The following is a 19,076-nucleotide window of genomic DNA, read 5'->3' as shown; positions in this document are numbered from 1 at the left end:
TGTCCTGGTGGGGTGGTCCTGGGCACTGTGTGCATAGTGCATGGTTTCCTCCATGGGGCCCTGGGGCTGAGAAAGAAGAGACCTGATTTTCCAGGCAGAGGAACTCAGTTGGGGTGGGAAGAGGAGGAGCTGTTTCCCCCCAGGCTGCCCTGAGGGTTCTCTGGCACCGCAGTCTCCCCAGAAGGGCTGGTAGAGCCCCGGCCCAGCTGTCTGTGCTGTCGGGATCCTGTGGGCCCCACGGTGCTGGCGTGCTGAGGCTGTAGGGAGGGCTTTGCTGCTGTGAGGGCTGACGGGGTGGACTCTGTCCTGCTGGTGCTCTGGGGCTGACCTGCCTGCTGGCCCAGGCCTCCTCCTCCCCGCCTCTCTCCCCAGCTCTCAGGACATGGAGCACGGCTGCTGCCCCTCTCTGCTCTGCAGTCTCCCCTCCCTGCTTCTCCTCGCCCAGCTGCCCACGTGGGGGTCTGCAGGTCAGTCTGTCCCTGTCCCTCCCTGGGGCTTCTTCAGGGAGTACTTGGAGCCCCAGCCCTCTCAGTCAGGATGGGATGAGATTTGTGGGGGTCCAGGCTCTAGAAAGGTGATGGGGCTCCCCCAGCCATTACTTGTCATTATAAATTTACTGCCAGTCACTCACCAATAAAGTGAGCGTATGGGATCTCGACAGTTGTCTAGGGTTTTGGGGTATTTAATTAATTAATTAATATTTTCAAAAGATTTATTGATTTATTTGAAAGATGGATTTACAGAGAGAAGGAGAGACAGATTATCTATTCACAAATTTATTCCCCAAAGATCTGCAATGGCTGGATCTGTGACAGGCTGAAGCCAGGAGCCAGGAACCTCCTCTGGGTCTCCCACCATGGTTCAGGGACCCAGGCACGTGGGCCATCTTCCACAGCTTTCCCAGACCCATTAGCAGGGAGCTGGATCGCAAGTGGAACAGCTGGGACATGAATCAGTGCCCAAATGGGATGCTGGTGTCACACGTGGTGACCTAACCTGCTAGAAGGAAAATTTGTGATTAAGTACATCTTGTTTTCAGTGGAGAAAAAACTACAGAAAGAAACAATAAGCTTAGAAGTTTAAGTGAGGAGTTTCCTGGTGCCACTGAGTGACCCAGGAGCTCTGAGGGAGGCCCCAGGGGTGCTCTGTGCTCAGTTCCCAGGCTTGTCCTCCCCCAGGCCAGGTTAGAGCCATGGTGGTTCATGGACCAGGAGAGTCAGCTCCCTGGGAACTGCTCACAAACACTTAGACATTGTTGGGCCACCCCACACCGAGTGAGTCAGGAGTTCTGGGGGTGGGACCTGTGATCTGGGTTTTACAAACTGTCCTGTGGATTCTGGGGCACACACAAGGTGGAGACTCCCTGTGTAGAAATTTCTTCATGGGAGAGCCTGGGGCCAGGGGCCAGGCTCAAGAGGGCGTCTGTGACATCTGTTCTGGGCCACAGCCTGTGGCCTGAGGATCTCATCCACATTCAGAGTCATCACTGCTCAGTCCCTCAGCCTGGGGGTCACCTCTTCCAGCACCTGTTCCCGGTCTGCCTGTTCTTCCCCCGTGGTCTGTGTGTCTCTGCCCCCCTGCCTGTGTCTCTCAGTTCTCAGTCTATTCTGTGTCCACAGATGAGTTCCAGGTGATTGGCCCCTCAGATCCCATGGTGGCCGTGTTGGGTGGTGATGCCACTCTGCCCTGCTTCCTGTTCCCATCAATGAATGCAGAGGACATGGAGATGCGGTGGTTCCATACCAAGATCTCAGAAGCAGTGTTTGTCTATCAGAATGGCCAGAAAAAGAACAAGAAGCAGATGCCCCAGTATGCAGGGGGGACCTCGCTGGTTCAGATCTCTTAACCCAAGGGGTGGCTTCGTTGCACATCCAGATGGTCTGGGCTTCAGACAAAGGGAGATACACCTGCTTCTTCCGGAAGGGAGGCCGCTATGCCGAGGCCATTCTAGAACTGCAGGTGATAGGTTAGTTGCTTGATCTGCACCTTGGGGGGTATTGGAAACTCACGTAATTAAACATCTCATTTTACATGTGTGGGTTGGATTTGGCTAGTATCAGATGGGTTTGCTCACACACTGTTGGTCTGGTTGTGAAATTAAAACCAAAACCAAGGTTCTTTCCCAGAAATCCTCTTTGCAAAGGGACTGGAGAAAGACACCTCTTTGATTGCTCAACAAGAACCAAACCAGAACACATTATGCATCACAGGAAATCCATTAAAAGTTTGCAAAGACAGAAAGAAATATTTTTTTGTGTGTAGCCAAGCAGATATAATATGCGTTACACACATTTTAAAAAGTTTTATTTAGTTTTATGCAGCTGGGTGTTTGCTTCACACCATGGCACCCAAGGGCAGAGTGGGCATGGGAGGAAGAAGCAGATCTTTGAAGAGAATGGAGAGCCCTGAGTTCCACCTGTGCCTCATCCTGGGGCCAACACCATCACTGCCTGTGACCTTAGTCTCCTTCTACTCAGCAGCTTCGTTTGGGGCCTCGATGGCCCTGGGTTTAGTCTGGCACTGTGAGGGGCCAGCTGCCGCTCTCTGAGCTCCTGGCATGGGCAGCCTTCTCCAAGGATGGGGCCTTGATGGGTGGGGCGGGGACCTCACGTGGAGCAGGGCATGCAGAGCACCTCAGGGTGGATCCTGCTGACAGCCACCGGGCAGGTGCTCAGCTGCTCCTCCCTCCCCGTCTGGTCCTGCTGGGATCTGCCCCAGTGTGGGCCCCTCACCCCCATGGGTGAACGTGTGGGTCCCTGGTCCATGGAGAATGTGGTGCCCCAGCACATAGCACAGTGAGCAACGGCAGTGCTGGTAGGAGCAGTGGCCGATGCAGTGATTGTAGCCACTGATGTGGCCCCGGCTGCTGGGCCCTTGGTGGCTCCTATCAGGCTACCTGGCCCCTGTTCATGGTGTGATGAGGGCCCAACATGAGGGTCAACAGCAGTCTGAAGTGTAGGGTTGTTGAATAAAAGTCCTAGGATGTCAAAATGTTTCATTTATTTTTACTAATTTGAAAGGTAAGTAACAGAGATACAGAGAGGCAAAGAGACCTCCCATATACAGATTCACTCCCCAAATGCTTACAACAGCTGGGATGTGGTCAGGCTGAAGCCAGGATCCCAGAACTCCTGAGTCTCCCATGCAGGTGGCAGAGACACAAACACTTGACTCCTTACCTGCAGGTTCCCCGCATGCATATCCAGGAAGCTGGATTGGAAACAGAGTGGACTGGAACCCAGGCACTCAGATATGGGATGTGGGCATCTTGTGCATTATGTTAACTGCTGCACCAAATGCCTTCATTCATGTTTTCAAAATAAACAATTGATCTTCAAGTAAGAAGACTTGAAGCAGATATAATACCTGCTTATCACACAGAGCTCACCCTAACTGTACCCAGTAATTGTAGTGGCCAGCTATCTTAATTAAGAGGCTTTATCTGGAGGTAAAATAAACTTCTATTTTTAGAAAAAAATTATTAGTTTTATCTTAAAGGCAGAGATACATAGAGAGAGAATGTGGAAGAGAAGGAAGGGGGAGAGAGACAGAGAGACAGAGAGGCACACACACAGAGAGATAGAGAGATATTGTTCTTACACCTGCTGGTTCACTCCCCACTGGCGCCTGAGCCAGGCTGAATCCAGGATCCAGGAGCTTCGTCTAGGTCTCCTACATGAGTGCAGGAACCCATGTATTTAGGCCATCTTATGCTGCTTTCCCAGGCATATTAGCAGGGAGCTGGATCAGAAGTACAGCAGACAGGATTCCTATAGGTGCTCATATGAGATACCAGGACTGCAGGTTGAAGCTTAACTCTCTACACCTCAGTGCCAGCTCTACATGTCCTAGTTTTATAATAGAAATTAATTTTACTTGCTGAAGTGAGGCTCTGATGCTTCCACAGAAAGGAGGAGAAGGGAGTACTGTCTCTTTATAAAATACATAATAAATAAAACTTACATATAAAACTTATGAAATAAGCAAAAATGCTTTCATTTCAATGTGTTTTCCTCAGGTCCCTGAGCAAGACATTCCTGGGTCAGTAAGCTGGCCAGAGGCATAACTGTTTCTAATGATCATATTTCACATGAGGGGAAGTATTCATGGTTCCCAGTGCTATAAAGTCAGCGCTCTGAGAAAACGGAGGAGAGGGGGAATTTCTCTTATTTTCAACAGGGAGAATGAGGTCTTACTTCAGTACTTATTGTTCTTGTAGTCAGCTGGGGAGGTCACCACGTGGGCCGTGCCTGGGTGTGTTCCCATTCTTGACTATGGCTGCCCTAGGACAGTGTCTCCCAGAGCCTGGGTGACCAGCAGTGCCCAGGAGTCTCATCCTGCAGTGGTTGCCGCAGGCCTGTCCTTCCTAAGGCAAAGGCAGAGGCAGAGCCAGTGACACAGGGAGGGGCTTTTTAAACCTCTCCTTAAGTCACATGATCTGGTCTCTCATTGGCCAGAGTGAGTCACATGACCAACCTCAGAGCCACAATGTGAAGGAGCTACAGCATGGTGGAGGGCCAGCTCCTTTGAAGAAGGATACAGTACACGGGGATTTAATACTCAGTTATCACACATAGGTCCAGGTGTGAACTCAGTTCTGAAATTGTGAGTTTCATGTCTGTAAGGAAACCTGGCAGAGATAACTCAGGGTGTGGATATGAGGGAAGCAGTGGGGACAGGGTTGTTAACTGGTGCAGTATTGGAAGTGATTTACAGAGAGAGGCAGTGGGAATCATAGCAGGTGCCCCAGGAGTGAGAGAGGTGAGGAGATTAGAGGTTCAGGATGGAGTCCTGGGGTCAAGTTGCTGCTCCTGGTTTCTCTGGGCCTCAGTCTTCCCATCTGCACAGTTGAGGAGAAAGCCCCCTACTCTGTGCCCCCATGGGTCCCAGGGCTCTTTCCCCTCCTTCAGGGCACGCCCTCCCATGGAATCTCCAGAATGGAACACAGTGACTCCCCTGTAGCTGTGCCACACCCAGACCCTGCTGAGGGCCCTGGGCCAAGTGGTCTCCAAGGTCTCCACAGCTCCCCTCTTGCAGGCCTGGGCTCTGCCCCTCAAGTGTACATTGAAGGGCCAGAGCAGGAATGGGGTCCACGTGGTGTGCAAGGCCTCAGGCTGGTTCCCGAAGCCCCAGGTGCAGTGGACAGACCTCAGCAGGAAAAAGTTCCTGAAGTTCTCTGAGGCCCATGCCCAGGACGCAGCAGGGCTGTTCAGCGTGGAGGCGGCTCTGGTGGTGAGAGACAGCTCTGCAGGGAGTGTGAGCTGCTCTGTCCTCAATCCCATCCTGGGCCAGGAGAAGGCGATGGCCGTGTCCATCCCAGGTCAGTGCTGCTTCTTGTTCTTGGTGGGGCTTGGGAGGTGGTGCCGGCAGCCCTGAGTGTGTGAGGTGGGTCTGGGTGCTCCCCTGACTGGGTCTCCCCCTGGGCCCCAGAGCCCTTCTTCCCACAGGCCTCTCCCTGGAAGGCAGCATTTGCTTGGAGCCTGATGGTGCTGGGGCTTCTGCTCTTTGGGGCTGGCTGCTTCACCAGGAGAGAGCACTCTGCAAAGGTCCAGGAGAGGGAGAAACGGGAGAAGCTGCGTCGGGCTAAGGAGGAGGACCAGCGGGCAGAGGAGGAGGCACTGAAGGCCACAGGTAGGAGGCCAGTGGTCAGGCGGGGCGGGGGGGGCAGCTGGTGCTGAGGAAGGATGCTGGGAGATGATTCTGTGGGTTCCGCCCTCCAGATCAGGTGGCTGTGGAGACTCAGACAGGACAGATGGGGGCTGGAGTTGTGCGTGGGTCTGGAGTAAGAACTTCTCTAGGATACAGATGAGGACTTTCCTGTGGGTTCTCCAGGCACACGGACTCTCCTTTCCTTGGGCACAGGACTTCATGATGCTTCACTCTCTTTCAGATGAGCTCCAGGCAGATCTAGGTAAGCTCTGCTCCCCCTCCTGAACTCCCCCTGTCCCTTTGTGGAGGACGCTTGGGGTCTCAGCTCACCTGTTCCCTGTGTGCTGCTCTGCAGGTCGGAGGAAGTCAGCTTACCTGGGTGGTGAGTGACTCTCCAGATGTCCCCTGGTCTCCTGTCCTACCTGTGCCCAGCTGTCCCCTCCTTGTCTCTGTCCAGGCACAGACATGTGGACCCCTCATTGGTGCCGCAGTGGCAGTGGTGGTGGCAGAACCCTGCTCCCTGGGCTCTCTCACATCTGGGTGACTGTTTGCAGTCTGTGCTCCAAGACATGTGGTCGGGGGGCTGGCGCCGTGGCTCACTTGGTTAATCCTCCACCTGTGGCGCTATCATCCCATATGGGCACTGGGTTCTAGACCCAGTTGCTCCTCTTCCAGTCCAGCTCTCTGCTGTGGCCCAGGAAGGCACTGGAGGATGGCCCAAGTGCTTGGGCCCCTGCACCCGTGTGGGAGACCAGGAAGAAGCGCCTGGCTTCTGGCTTTGGACTGGCGGAGCGCCGGCCGTAGCAGCCATTTGGGGTGTGAACCAACAGAAGGAAGAACTTTCTGTTTCTCTCTCTGAAACTCTACCTGTCAAATAAATAAATCTTTAAAAAAAATCGGTAAGAAGAAAAAATTAGAAAATTAAAAATAAATAAAAAGACCTGTGGTCAATGATGGGCATGGAGTCTGCCTGCATCCTGGGTTTCTTTCCAGTCCAGACCTGTGTCCTATTTGAGAATTGTTAGTGTTTTAGCCTCCAATGCTCTAGCTCTTGACTGCACCAAAGGCATATGCCAAAAGGTGTGAGAGTTCAAAACAGGAGGCAGAGGAGCAAATGGGGTCACTGAGTTTGGGAGTGTGATTTCTGCCCCCTTCCTCCCTCCTAAGACACCACCCAGGGGGAGTCGTTCCTATCCTGCTCCTCCAAGTTGCTGTTGAAAAAATGAATGGCAGAGGACAGGGCTGCTGACCAGGTGTGGAGATGCGATGGGATAAGCTGAGTGCTTCTCAGAGTAGGAATGCTTCTCTCTAGAATATTTTATTCTAGAGATTTGCTGTGGTGTAGCCTGTTAAACATGTTCCTGCATTTTAGACATCCCATGTGAGTGTCGGTTCACGTCCCGGCTGCTCTACTTCTTCCAGCTCCCTTCTGATGCTCCTAGGAAAGTGGTGGAAGATGGACTAAGTACTTGAGCTCCTGCACCCACATGAAAAACCAGGAAGAAGCTCCTGGTTTTTGCTTTTCCCTGGTCCAGCCCTGGCTTTGAGGCCATTTGGGGAGTGAACCAATGGATGAAGGATTCTCCTTTTTTCTCCCTCTCTCTCTGTAATTCTGCCTTTCAAATTAGTAAATATATCTGACTTACCTCAAACAGTAGAGTTAGAAACATACCAGGGGATTCAAATTCAATCCCATCGAGGTGGCATGTACCAATGCCATCTCACTAGTCCCAGTGATCAATTTCTGTTCACAATTGATCGTAATGATAGGACTAAGAACCAAAGGGATCACATAAACAAGAATAGTGTCTGCAAATACTAGCTGATAGAATCAAAAAGGGAGAGAATGATCCAACATGGGAAGTGAGATACACAGCAGACCCATAGAATGGCAAATGTCCTAACAGCACTCTGGCCTCATAATCAGCCCTTAAGGCATGCGGATCCGGCTGAAATGCCCATGAGATTATTTCAGGCATGGAAAGCCAAGACACTCTGGGGGAAAAAAAAAAAACCTAAATGAAAGATCTCCACGAGTGAGATCCCAGTGGAAAGAATGGGTCATCCAAGAAGGAGGTACCTTTCTCTGAAGGGAGGAGAGAACTTCCACTTTGACCATGGCCTTGTCTAAAAATGATCAGAGTCAGTGAACTCAGGGGGCTTCCATAGCCTTGCCAACTCATGACAAGAGCCTAGGGAGATTACTGACGCCATAAACAAGAGTGTCAATTTGTTAAGTCAACAACAGGAGTCACTGTGCACCTACTCCTCATGTAGGATCTTTGTCCTTAGTGTGCTGTACATTGAGATCTAATGCTATAACTAGTACTCAAACAGTATTTTTCACTTTATGTTTCTGTGTGGGAGCAAACTGTTGAAATCTTTGCTTAATGTATGCTAAACTGATCTTCTGTATATAAAGAGAATCGAAAATGAATCTTGATATGAATGGAAGGGGAGAGGGAGTGGATAAGGGGAGGGTTGCGGGTTGGAGGGACGTTATGGGGGGAAGCCATTCTAATCAATATTCTGTACTTTGGAAATTTATATTCATTAAATAAAAGTTAAAATAAATAAATAAATAAATAAATAAATAAAAAGAAAAAAAAACATTTTCTCATGGAATGTTTGGCCCCTTAGACTCTGGAGTTGGCCTTATATCCATATTATTTATTTTTTCTCCTTTAATTCTTCCAATATCCCTGCCAGGAAATGCTGTACATTAATTAATTGCTATCAATATTTATCATTTGTGCTTTTTTCACTATTTTCACACAGACAGTTTTGGTTTTAACCAACAGCACTGAGGATCCAGTGACACAGGAGTCTTTATGGTCTTTGAGGCACAGGGCAGAGCGCTGACAGCCAAAGTCACCCAGCACTGGGGCAGGGGTGAAACTCAGCTGTCCTGCAGGTTTCCTGATCTGTGGTCAGGGAGTTTCCCACAATCCTCTGCTGTCTGCACTTGCAGGAGGCCCCTCCTGTGCAGCCTCTCTCCTCCTGCAGAGTCTGACCTTCAGCACAGAGGGCAGGCAGGGCTGAGCAGGTGGTGTGGCTGTGGTCTCACCAGGGTGTGTTTCCTTTCAGTCTGGAGGAAGGCGCAGCTGTATGCTGGTAAGTGACGCTGATGGCTCCTCTGTCTCCCTGCCCTGCCTCTGCACTGCCCCTTCTCTACCTGTGGACTCAACTCCAGATGGGCTGGGCATCCCTGCTCTCCCTGTACCTGTTGTAGCCTCTGTGGGAAGATAGCAGGGGCTCCTCTTTGGGAACACAGCTCTGCTTCCATTCTGGGCTCTTTGTCTTCTGCAGGTCATGGTTAGTGTTAGCAACATCTTCTTCTTCTTCTTTTTAAATATTTATTTATTTTAAAGTCAGAGTTACACAGAGAGAAAAGGAGAGGCAGAGAGAGAGAGAGTCTTCCATTCGCTGGTTCACTCCTCAATTGGCCGCAATGGCCATAGCTGTGCCGATCCAGAGCCAGGAACCAGGAACCAGGAACCAGGAACCAGGAACCAAGAGCTTCCTTCGGGTCTCCCACGTGTGTGCACGGTCCCAAGGACTTAGGCCTTCTACTGATTTCCCAGGCCATAGCAGAGAGCTGGATCACAAGTGGAGCATCCGGGACTTGAAGCAGTATCCATAAGGGATGACAGTACTGCAGCTGGTAGCTTTACCCGCTACGCTAGCGAGCCAGCCCCAGCAACACCTTCTTAAACCTCTTATCCAACTGAGCCTTGTCATTGCCAGGGTGACCACAGGAGTTCAGGTGTGAGGAGAGTCTGGGGGTAACGACTGTGTAGATCAGGAAGCGCTGGTCTCCAGAATACTCAGGAAATCATGCTGCTCAGGACCCATATTTTACTAAGAGGGTCATGGGATTTGTATTCCTCTTACCCCCAAATTCCTCCCTTCATGGCTCACTTTGGTTCTCCTGGCCCTCTGGAATATGGTCTTCCCTGCTTCTTCATGCTCTGCCCACTGCCCAGCCTGGGGTTCTTCCTCTAAGTACTGGTGGTTGCTGAGGAATTAGTTACTCTGAGTAAATGTTCTAAATTTGGCAATAGAGCCTCTGGGATGTTTGTGGACAGATTCCTGGGTTGGGGTCTCTGGTATATCTGAAATTGTATGCAACGTTTGTGTACTCTGCATAAGATTAGAAAAACTTAAAATGTATTTGACATGGGTGGGTGCTGTGGTGTAGCAGGTTAAGCCACTGCCTGCAGTGCCAAAATCCCACATGGGCACAGATTCGAGTCCCAACAGCTCCATCTGATCCAGTTCCCCGCTGATGCACATGGGAAAGCAGCGGAGATGGCCCAAGTGGTTGGGCCTCTGCACCCATGTGGGAGACCAGGATGAAGCTCCTGGCTCCTGGCATTGGATCAGCCCATTTCTGGCCATTTTGGCAGTTTTGGGAGTGAACCATTGGATGGGAGATCCCCCCCACCCTGCTGTGTGTGTGTGTGTGTGTATGTGTTTCTCTCTTTCTCTCTCTCTTTTTAACTCTGCCATTCAAATAAAAAAATAATTTTTTTACAAAATATATTTCACATGCAGAGAGAGCAAGAGCAAGAGCGAGAGATATTCCATCTCCTATTTCTCTCCCTAGCTGCTAGCAACAGCCAAGGCTAGGCAAGGCCAAAGCCAGGAGCTGGGACCTCAATCCATGTTCCCTCATGCATGTCAGCAACTCAGCCCCTCAGTGCTGCCTCCAAGGGTCTTCACTGGCCAGAAGCTGGAGCCTGTAGCCTGAGCTGGGGATTAACCCAGATTCTTCAGTTTGGATGCTGGGTATTTTAACCACTAAGCTAAATACCTGCCATGTTTTTTACAAATAATATTTTTTGAATAAGAATATGGAGGATGGAAGAGGAGAGAGAGAGGGAGAAAGAAAGAGAGAGAGAGAGAGAGAGAGAGAGAGAGACTGACTTGCATTGGCTGTTCCATTCCCCAAATATTCACAAGGGCCAGGGACCTTTTTGAACTGTGCTGTAGCAAAGTCAGGAACTGGAAACCCAATATTGATCTCCTACATGGTTGGCAGTAACCCAGTTTGATGCATCATTTACTGCTTCCAAGGATGTGCTTTGGCCAGAAGCTGAAATTAGGAGATGGAGCTGGGAATCAAACCCAGGAACTCTGACATCGAATAGACATCTTAGCCCCTGTCTTTGCTGGAAGGCCAAATCCCTGCCCCTGAGAAGGAGTGTGTGTGTGTGTGTGTGTGTGTGTGTGTGTTTACAAGAACAAAGCATGTAATATGTGATTGGTCACTACGATTTTCTCACACCTCAGAAGAATGCTGTATTTGTTGAGAGCTCAGGCCCTGGTTTGATTTTTTATGGGCAATATATACACACTGGAAAAGAAGAAACATAGAAAGGTAGAAATTGTAGGCCGGTGCCGCGGCTCACTAGGCTAATCCTCCGCCTTGCGGCACCGGCACACCGGGTTCTAGTCCAGGTTGGGGCGCCGGATTCTTTCCCGGTTGCCCCTCTTCCAGGCCAGCTCTCTGCTCTGGCCAGGGAAGGCAGTGGAGGATGGCCCAAGTGCTTGGGCCCTGCACCCCATGGGAGACCAGGATAAGTACCTGGCTCCTGCCATCGGATCAGCGCGGTGTGCCGGCCACGGCAGCCATTGGAGGGTGAACCAACGGCAAAGGAAGACCTTTCTCTCTGTCTCTCTCTCTCACTGCCCACTCTGCCTGTCAAAAAAAATTGTTATCTAGAGAAAGGACAGCAAGCAAACCTTAGGAGAGAAGAACATGTGGGGAAGAGAAGAGGAGGTGAGGGAGAAAGTGAGTGCTGTGCAGGTGGCTCAGAGTGACTGCAGTGGCTGAAGGCCCAGCCCTGGTGTTAGATTGTAGGGAGTGTGCAGAGGGTTCACAGGGCTTGGGTGTGTGAAATAGAATTGATTTCAGATACCGTGTAGGTCAATTTCAGGAAAAATCTAAATTAAAGCATATTAAATTTTGAGAGAGGGAGAGAGCGAGAAAAAGCACATCATCCCATGGTTCATTCCTTGAATCCTTCAACCATCACTGCTGCCTCCTCAGTCTACAATGGGAGGAAGTTAGAGTCCAGAGTTGGAGCTAACTCTGGTGTGGAGCTGGTGTCATACAAGTAACTGTAAGAGGTAGGTCAGCAGCTGACATAGATGCAATCAGAGGTCAGGATGCCTGTGAGTTGGCTCTTATGATCAATGGAGCAATTCTGGCAGCTCAAGATAACCATGGATGCACTCCTTCATATCCCACTGCAACTCATGGATGCTCTTTCACTTCATAAATAAGGCTCCAAAGTGGAGTGTGAGGGATGCCTATTCATTAGTGACAATATATACTCTTATAGATGGGATAGAATTTGGTATGCTAGCTATCTCTTCCAACACATAAAATCTCTTATATGACTGGAAAAGTGATTTAGATGTTTAAATAAATTGGACAAATCTCCTTCTCTACTGTCCTACCCTCCAAAGTTTGGTAGTGCCAAGAATTTCACAGGCATTGTGTTTGTCATGTCAGTTCAGAGTTTGGGAAGGTTCTCAAGCTCCTAAGCAAATGTGACCAGGATCCCAGGGTGACTAAAGAGAGAACAGAGAACTGTACATGAGGCCACTTTTCATGGGGACTTGGCTGCTTGCAGCTTCTTGTTAAGTGGGGATGTAGCATAGACTCTGGGGGCCACAATGGAAACCTTCCAGTTCATTAGCAGCCCTGGAAGGCCACCTTCACTGTTTCAAATTCCTACTCAGTAGAACCAGCGGGCAGAGGAGCACAAGCTTTGAAAGCCTTCAAGGATAGTGGAGAAAATGTAGCAGAGCTGGCACAGAGGTTCTTTAAGCAGAATATTTTACAGTTTATCCAGGGGACTGAGTATGAAGGAAATGATGTGGAAGATAAGGAAACCTAAGCATTTCCAGGTCCTGTGGCTGCCCTTAAGGGTGATGTGGAAATGCTGAAGAAATCTGCAGAGGTTGGAGTAATCCATGTGAGTGAGTGTGATGATGGTGGATCAACTGCTGTGCTTAAAGCTGCTGCACAAGGTCACACAGTCTGCAGTGGTTCATTACAGAGGAGCAGACAGTGACATCACCACAAAGCAGGGGACCCAGTGATGAGGTCACGAGGTTTGCCCATCTGGCAGCAAGTGAAGTTGTTAAATTGGCTACAGAAATACGATATGGAGGACAGGGATGAGATTGATATGAGATTTTTATAAGACATGATGTTGACGGAAACACTGATGCCAAGGATGATTGATGTCTTAGTGAGTTGCATAAAACAGATGCCAGAATGGGAGCTTATAAGAAAACTGTAGAATTGAGACACCTCCTGGAAATTGCTGTGAGCAACTAGAGACACTTGGGAGAGATAACAGAAGAAAAGTTAGAGCAGAAGAAAGAACATCTCAAATCTGAAAGGACCATCTCAGAGCTGCTGGGCCTGCTTGAGTGTGAACAACTACGTACAGAAAAATTAGAATGTCAGCTGGCTGAATATTGAGCAGAGGTGGATAAACTCAGGGAAAGGGTGAAAATTTTCAGGTCTCCAATTCTGGAGCTTTGAAGATGACTCCTGTGAGTCACGCAAACTGGAGAGGTGAGAAAAAAAAATGTCTTCTAGGGGCATGTTGTGAGGAGGTACTGATCAGGGAAATTACTTTAAATAAACTTGTTTCAGTTATTTATTTTATTAAAAAATAGTGCCTGCATTACCTGCATCCGGTGTGGGCACTGGTTAGAATCTCCTCTGCTTCACTTCCACTCCAGCTGCCTGCTAATATGCCTGGGAGAGCAGTAGAGAATGGCCGAAGTTCTAGGGCCACCTATGGGGGAGACCTGGAAGAAGCTCCTGGCTCCTGGCTCCAGCCTGGTCCAGCTCTGGCCACAGCAGCCAACTGGGGAGTAGCCAGCAGATGGAAGATCTGGAAGATCCATATTCTCTCTCTCTCTCTCTCTCTCTGTCTCTCTCTCTCTTTGTCTTCCCTTCCCCTTTCTGACTCACTCTATCTTTCAAATAAATCAAATAAATCTTAAAAAGAGCAATTTTGAAATAAGCGTCTAGTGAAGTCTGCCTCTAATAAAAAGAACATTTCAATCTTCCAGGAGCAGTGAGGGAAGGAACATAGTAAGGGAGATGCAGAGGCAGTGGGGGTCACTGTGGTGATAGGAGGAGCTGTGCTCTCTGGCCCTGTGTAATGTCCCCCCCCCCATTCTGGATGTTTCTGATCAGGGTCAGGGATGTGGACTGTGAGAAACAGAGTTATGTTCCCCTCTAAGGGGAAGGGGGCCTGGGCAGCAAGTGCACAGGGAGCCACCTTACAGTGTCTGAGTCTGCATGAAACTTATTTATAAAACAAGAGGACCATAGAGTCATCTTTTACCATACACCCTTCCTCTGCTGAAATTATATATCATGTGCTTTTAGTATACTTATTTGAGTCTTGTCTCCATTATTTAAGGATTTATTTATTTATTTGAAAGTCAGAGTTACACAGAGAGAGAGAGAGAGAGAGACAGAAAGAGAGAGAAAGATATCTTCATTTCTCTGGTTCACTCTCCAAATGGCCTCAATGGCTAGAGCTGGGCCAGTAAGAAGCCAGGAGCCAGGATCTTTTTCCCGGTCTGTCATGTGAGTTCAGGGGCTGAAGGACCAGGTCATCCCTGCTGCTTTCCCAAGTGCATTAGCAGGAAGCTGGATCAGACTCAGAGCAGCTGGAATTCAAGCCATGCGAATAAGGGATGCTGGTGCCACAGTACTGGCCCTGCTTATTTGTTTTGTAAGAACAAACAATATCATCACTATTAATCTACATTTTCTCATGAAATATATAGATGTCTGATTTCTATTTATGAATACAAAACAATTCTTAGCTTATAGATATCTTGTGAAAATTAATTGAATTGTACACTGATATCTATTACATAGAACCTGATGTGTTGTCCTCTCAGAAACTTATCTTGGTTTTGTTTTCTCCTCCTTTTCCTTCTCCTTCCCTTTGTTCTCCTCCTCCTCTTCCTTTCTGTCCCACAGAACAGTTATGGTGAGCTTGGAAGTGGAGGAGATGCAGCAGCCTTGGGGAGGCTGTGCTCTCTTCTTGTCCTCCCAGCTGTTCACATGGGGAGGCTGTGGTGTTGTCAGCAAAAGGGCAGGGGCAGGTCCTGTCTGGTCCTTTAGGAGAGCAGATGGTGACTGTGCCCCATGACAGTGAAGTTCATGGTCTGGGTTATCTGTTTTGAATGGAAAATTCATGCACCATGTAGACTTTGCCTCCATCCCAGACTTTCCCTTGCCCACTGGCTCTCTGGGCCCCTCTGAGTCCCTCCATCTCACACCACACCACGTGGAAATTTCTGGATCATGATTTTCCCCTATGCAGGTTCCAAGGATCCTTGTGCTCTCTCCAGATACCTCCTCCTGCCCATTCTACTGCTCCACACTGGTGTAGCAACCAAGCACATGTGATTGGAGGAGATTTCTGTTTGTTGCCATAAAAATGACCTTGGCCTTGGTGGCTTCCACCACGCACACTGATTGTCTTACAGCTCTGTGGTCACATGTCTGAGACAGCTCTCACTGGGCTAAAATCAATGCAGGATTGCCTTCCTCTCTGGTGGCTCTGTCTTTTTCCAGCATCTGAGCCCAGTTGCATGCCTTGGTTCATGGCCCCATTCCTCTGTCTTCATAGTCAGCAATAAATACATCTTTCCAACTCTGGTTCCCTGACTCTGTTACTTTCTGTGGCCATACACAGGTTAGCAGGTTTCTTTGAGCATTCACATGATTGGATTGGACTCACCTGGGTAATGCAGTGAAGTATCTTAACTTAAGGTCCTTAAACTTTATCCCATCTGCAAAGCTCCCTTCCCTATAGGTCATAGAGTCACAGGTTCTAGGGATTAGGACATGGGTATCTCTGAGAATCATCCTTGAGGTTAATATCAGCCAGTTGTGGCCCCCTCTCTCCACCTATGGCTTGGAGGAAACCTACAAATTAGCTCAATCAGTGTTTCCCGAGTAAGTAGAGATACTGGAAATAATGAAATCCTCAATTTATTCTACAGAAAACCTAGCTTTCATAAAGGTACTGTGGCTAGGAGTTTGAGAGAGCATGACTTGAGAGTTAAATGTGGGCAGTGATTATCCTGTTCAGTCAGTGTCCAGCCTCTCAATCTCTGAGTGTTTATATGTTAGCCTTTGTGGAAAGGGTACAACATGGGGTGAGTGTGTGAATGTGTGTGTGTGTGTGTGTGTGTGTGTGTGTGTGACACAGTCCATCAGCTGAATGTCTCCCACACATCTCCCCCATCACTGTCTCAGAAGAGCAGGTGCTGGGCTGACCTGTGCAGTCTGTGCAGACCCCTGATACGTAATGTGTGTTCTCTTGTAGACTGGCGGAAGGAACGGTTCCAGGCCTGTGAGTGACTTTGTGTTCTTTCTGGGTGCTCCTCACTGTGGCCCCCATTGCTCTGGCTTCTCCTTCAGTTCTCTGTGCTGGTAAGATGTTGGCACCATCAGTTATGGTGGGGTGGGGGCTGAAGTGACAGGAACAAAGCCAGGCTGGTTGTCAAGGTCTCTGTGACACGTGTGACCTCAGAGAGGTCTCCTGTTTCCTCCTCCTGCGAGACCAAGGGCTTGAATCCCAGGCCCATTATCTCAAGGGCCATGGGCCCCCCCACCATGCAGCTATGTGGATCTGGGAGTGGTTATGCATCCTTTTTGTGGGACCAGAAGTGGCCCTGTATGACTGCAAACTCTCCCTGCAGGGTCTGTCACTCTGAATCCAGATTCGACCCATGTCAACCTTGCCATCTCTCATGAAAAGACAAGTGAGACCTGGGAGTACACTGGTGGGGGCTGGTATGACACCTGCAGCATGTTGGGCCTTGAGGGCATCATGTCAGGAAGATATCACTGGGAGATGGAGATCAGTAAGTGGGCTGTGAGGGTCTGTAGGGATCATGTGACTAGGACAGGCAGGTATATAGCATCCCCAGATGAGGGGCTTTGGGTAGTGGAGTGCTATTACAATAACTACCTTGCCTGGACTAAGCCTCAGCAGCTTCTAACCCTTAGGCAGCATCCCTGCAGGGTGGGGATTTTCCTGGACTACAGTGAGGGGGACGTCTCCTTCTACAACATGACTGAAGGCTCCCACATTTTCTCCTTCCCCCCAGCTTCTTTCTCTGGAACCCTCTTTCCATACTTCATGCTTGGAGGAGACGTGACCCTGAGCATCTTCCCCACAGAGGGGGGGTCTGACGGGTTCCCTGTGCCCCTTAGCAAGTCTCCTTCTTTGGAGGAGGCTGGGAGGCCCCCAGGGGAGGGGCTCAGCTCAGGCTCTGGAGTGGATGGAGCTCCCCCAGGGGCTGAGTCTCCATTGCTGCCCTGAGCCCCACAGGGGCCCTCACTGCCCCTGACTCCTCAGTGAGACTCTTGCTGGGGCTGCAGGCTCAGGGACAAAGCCTCTGGGGCAAGTCCTGATGGACCAAGAGCTTTCTCATCTCATGGTTATGAGAGCTGCTGGTTCATGCCTGTGTGCAAACAGCAGAAGATGCAAGTTCACAGCTGTTGGAACTGGTTTAGGATAGGATGAATTTTACTATGGGAATCTGTTTTTGTATTTTTTTGTCTTGAAGTATTTTTACTGATTTTCAGTTTAGGATATGAATTTGGTTAAGTCTGCATTACTGTGCCCAAGAAAGCAGAGTTCAATTATCCAACTTGAGTAGAGGGCCTAGAGGTTGAGAGAAGTCCCCAGCTCTGTTCTGGGTGGGTTTGTTCTTTTGAATACAGAAGTTGGCCATCTGAACAGTTTCATGCAAATGAGTGACTGATGGATTTTTAGTGGAAAGGTATTTAATGATAAACTTTGTTTACTTCCTTTCTGGGATGGAGGAAACACACATGATTTTCCACACTTCTGTAATTTCTGTTCCCAGTGAACAAACTGCTGTGTTCATTCAGGGAATCTAAGGGGAGGGCTTGGATCCCCTTCTGTGTCAACACTGCAGCTGTGGGAAGAAGAGAGCTGCTAGCAGGGTAGCAGTGGATGCCTGAGCAAGATTAAGATGAAGATGAGAATTTCCTGATTCAAGTTCAACTGCAGACAGCTTTGACCGTGAGCATGGTTCTAGTTACTCAGTGCATTGCCTCTTTATGATCCAAGTCCAGTTGTCACAGTGAGTGGAAAACCACAGCAAACAAAATGAAGCAGGACTGTTGAGGACTCAGATTCTTCCCACATTCTTTCAGATGAAATACTTTGCCCAGGAAGGGGTATGTGTAGCAGGGGTCCTGCTGCTGCTTGAGACCCCCACGTCCCATGTTGGAATGCCTGGCTGGGTTCCCATCCTGGTTCTATTTCTGATACTCACTTCCTGATAATGCATACTCTGGGAGTAAGCAGTGATGGCTGAAATAGTTGGATTCCTGCCACCCATGTGGGAACCTGGATTGAGTTCCTGCCTCTGTCTTCAATATTGTCTAGCAACTGTTGTTGTTTGCACTTGGAGAGTGAATCAGTGTCCAAAAGATCTCTGTCTTCATTTCAAATAAAATGAAAACAAAGAAAAAAATAAAACTAACTTGCTATCAGTTCTGATGAGGGTGAGAGACCTGAAAAGGGAAGTGGAAGAAGGAAGTGGTGGATCGCACCTCTGGCCTTGTAACCAGTTATGCCAAGAAGGAAGACAGTAACTGCTATTGTTTCAATATTTGTGTTGACAAATTCAGTCAGGACTGTAGTCTTATAAGTTGTATATTAACGGTAGTGACAGGGTAGAAACTTAATCAAATTACTGTGTTTGGATTTGAGTACACTGTGAAGTGATTTGAGTGGAATGGGTTGCTAGGGCAGAGCCTGTATGATTGAATCTTGGTGGGTTTGTGGGGGTGGTAAAGGGAGCACATGGACACAGAGAGACGTGGGCGATGCTGCCATATTGTGATTTTCAAAGGCAGCCCCTGTGATAATCTGCATTGTGGTCTCTGGACTTTGGCTCCCCAGAGCTGTGAACCAAAATAAACCTCTTATCTATACAAAGTTACTTTGCCTCACATATTTCATTATTTCAACAGAGCTGACTAATTTTTGTCTTTGCTTGTCTTGTGTATGTCTTTGTATATAATAACCATTTTCTTTCTCTGTTCTTACACTTACTCATCTTCAGGGACTTCTGCTTGAAGATGGCAGAATAGGGAGGCAGCTCACTGCTCTAGTCTGGGAGGATAGTTTTTAAAAAAGTGTAGAGAGTGCAATCTCAGGGAAGGGTTAGGGAGAAAACAGCAGAGGAAACTCCACGAATTGGGGGGACACTGAGGACCAATGTGGAGGGTGTGGATGTGCGCAACTTGGAACCCCAGCAGCTGAGAGAATCCGCACCTGCTTTGGAGTAAGGTAAGATCAGTCCATAGCAGCCAAACC

General features: G+C 49.0%; 1 protein-coding gene and 1 pseudogene across 1 annotated transcript; both read left to right on the top strand.

The window, feature by feature from the left end:
- The first annotated feature begins 473 nt into the window (after window positions 1-473).
- LOC127488384 (butyrophilin-like protein 1) lies at window positions 474-8,123 on the top strand. The gene is made up of 4 exons (XM_070074810.1): window positions 474-5,320; window positions 5,431-5,631; window positions 5,891-5,911; window positions 6,005-8,123. The coding sequence occupies exons 1-4, from the start codon at window positions 5,302-5,304 to the stop codon at window positions 6,037-6,039; spliced, it is 276 nt and encodes a 91-aa protein (XP_069930911.1). The 5' UTR covers window positions 474-5,301; the 3' UTR covers window positions 6,040-8,123.
- A 3,290-nt stretch (window positions 8,124-11,413) lies between these two features.
- Window positions 11,414-13,440, top strand: LOC138843137 (ankyrin repeat domain-containing protein 42 pseudogene; annotated as a pseudogene).
- Window positions 13,441-19,076: the final 5,636 nt, after the last annotated feature.

Source organism: Oryctolagus cuniculus, chromosome 5 (genome assembly GCF_964237555.1).
Source record: "Oryctolagus cuniculus chromosome 5, mOryCun1.1, whole genome shotgun sequence".
NCBI classification, from domain to species: Eukaryota; Metazoa; Chordata; class Mammalia; order Lagomorpha; family Leporidae; genus Oryctolagus; species Oryctolagus cuniculus.
This window is presented reverse-complemented; position numbering and strand designations above follow the sequence as displayed.

Excerpts from the sequence above, each read along its gene's own strand:
- LOC127488384 (XM_070074810.1), top strand. Across the intron at positions 5,632-5,890 it reads GGAGGCACTGAAGGCCACAG|ATGAGCTCCAGGCAGATCTA; the intron begins GTAGGAGGCCAG and ends ACTCTCTTTCAG. Across the intron at positions 5,912-6,004 it reads TGAGCTCCAGGCAGATCTAG|GTCGGAGGAAGTCAGCTTAC; the intron begins GTAAGCTCTGCT and ends GCTGCTCTGCAG.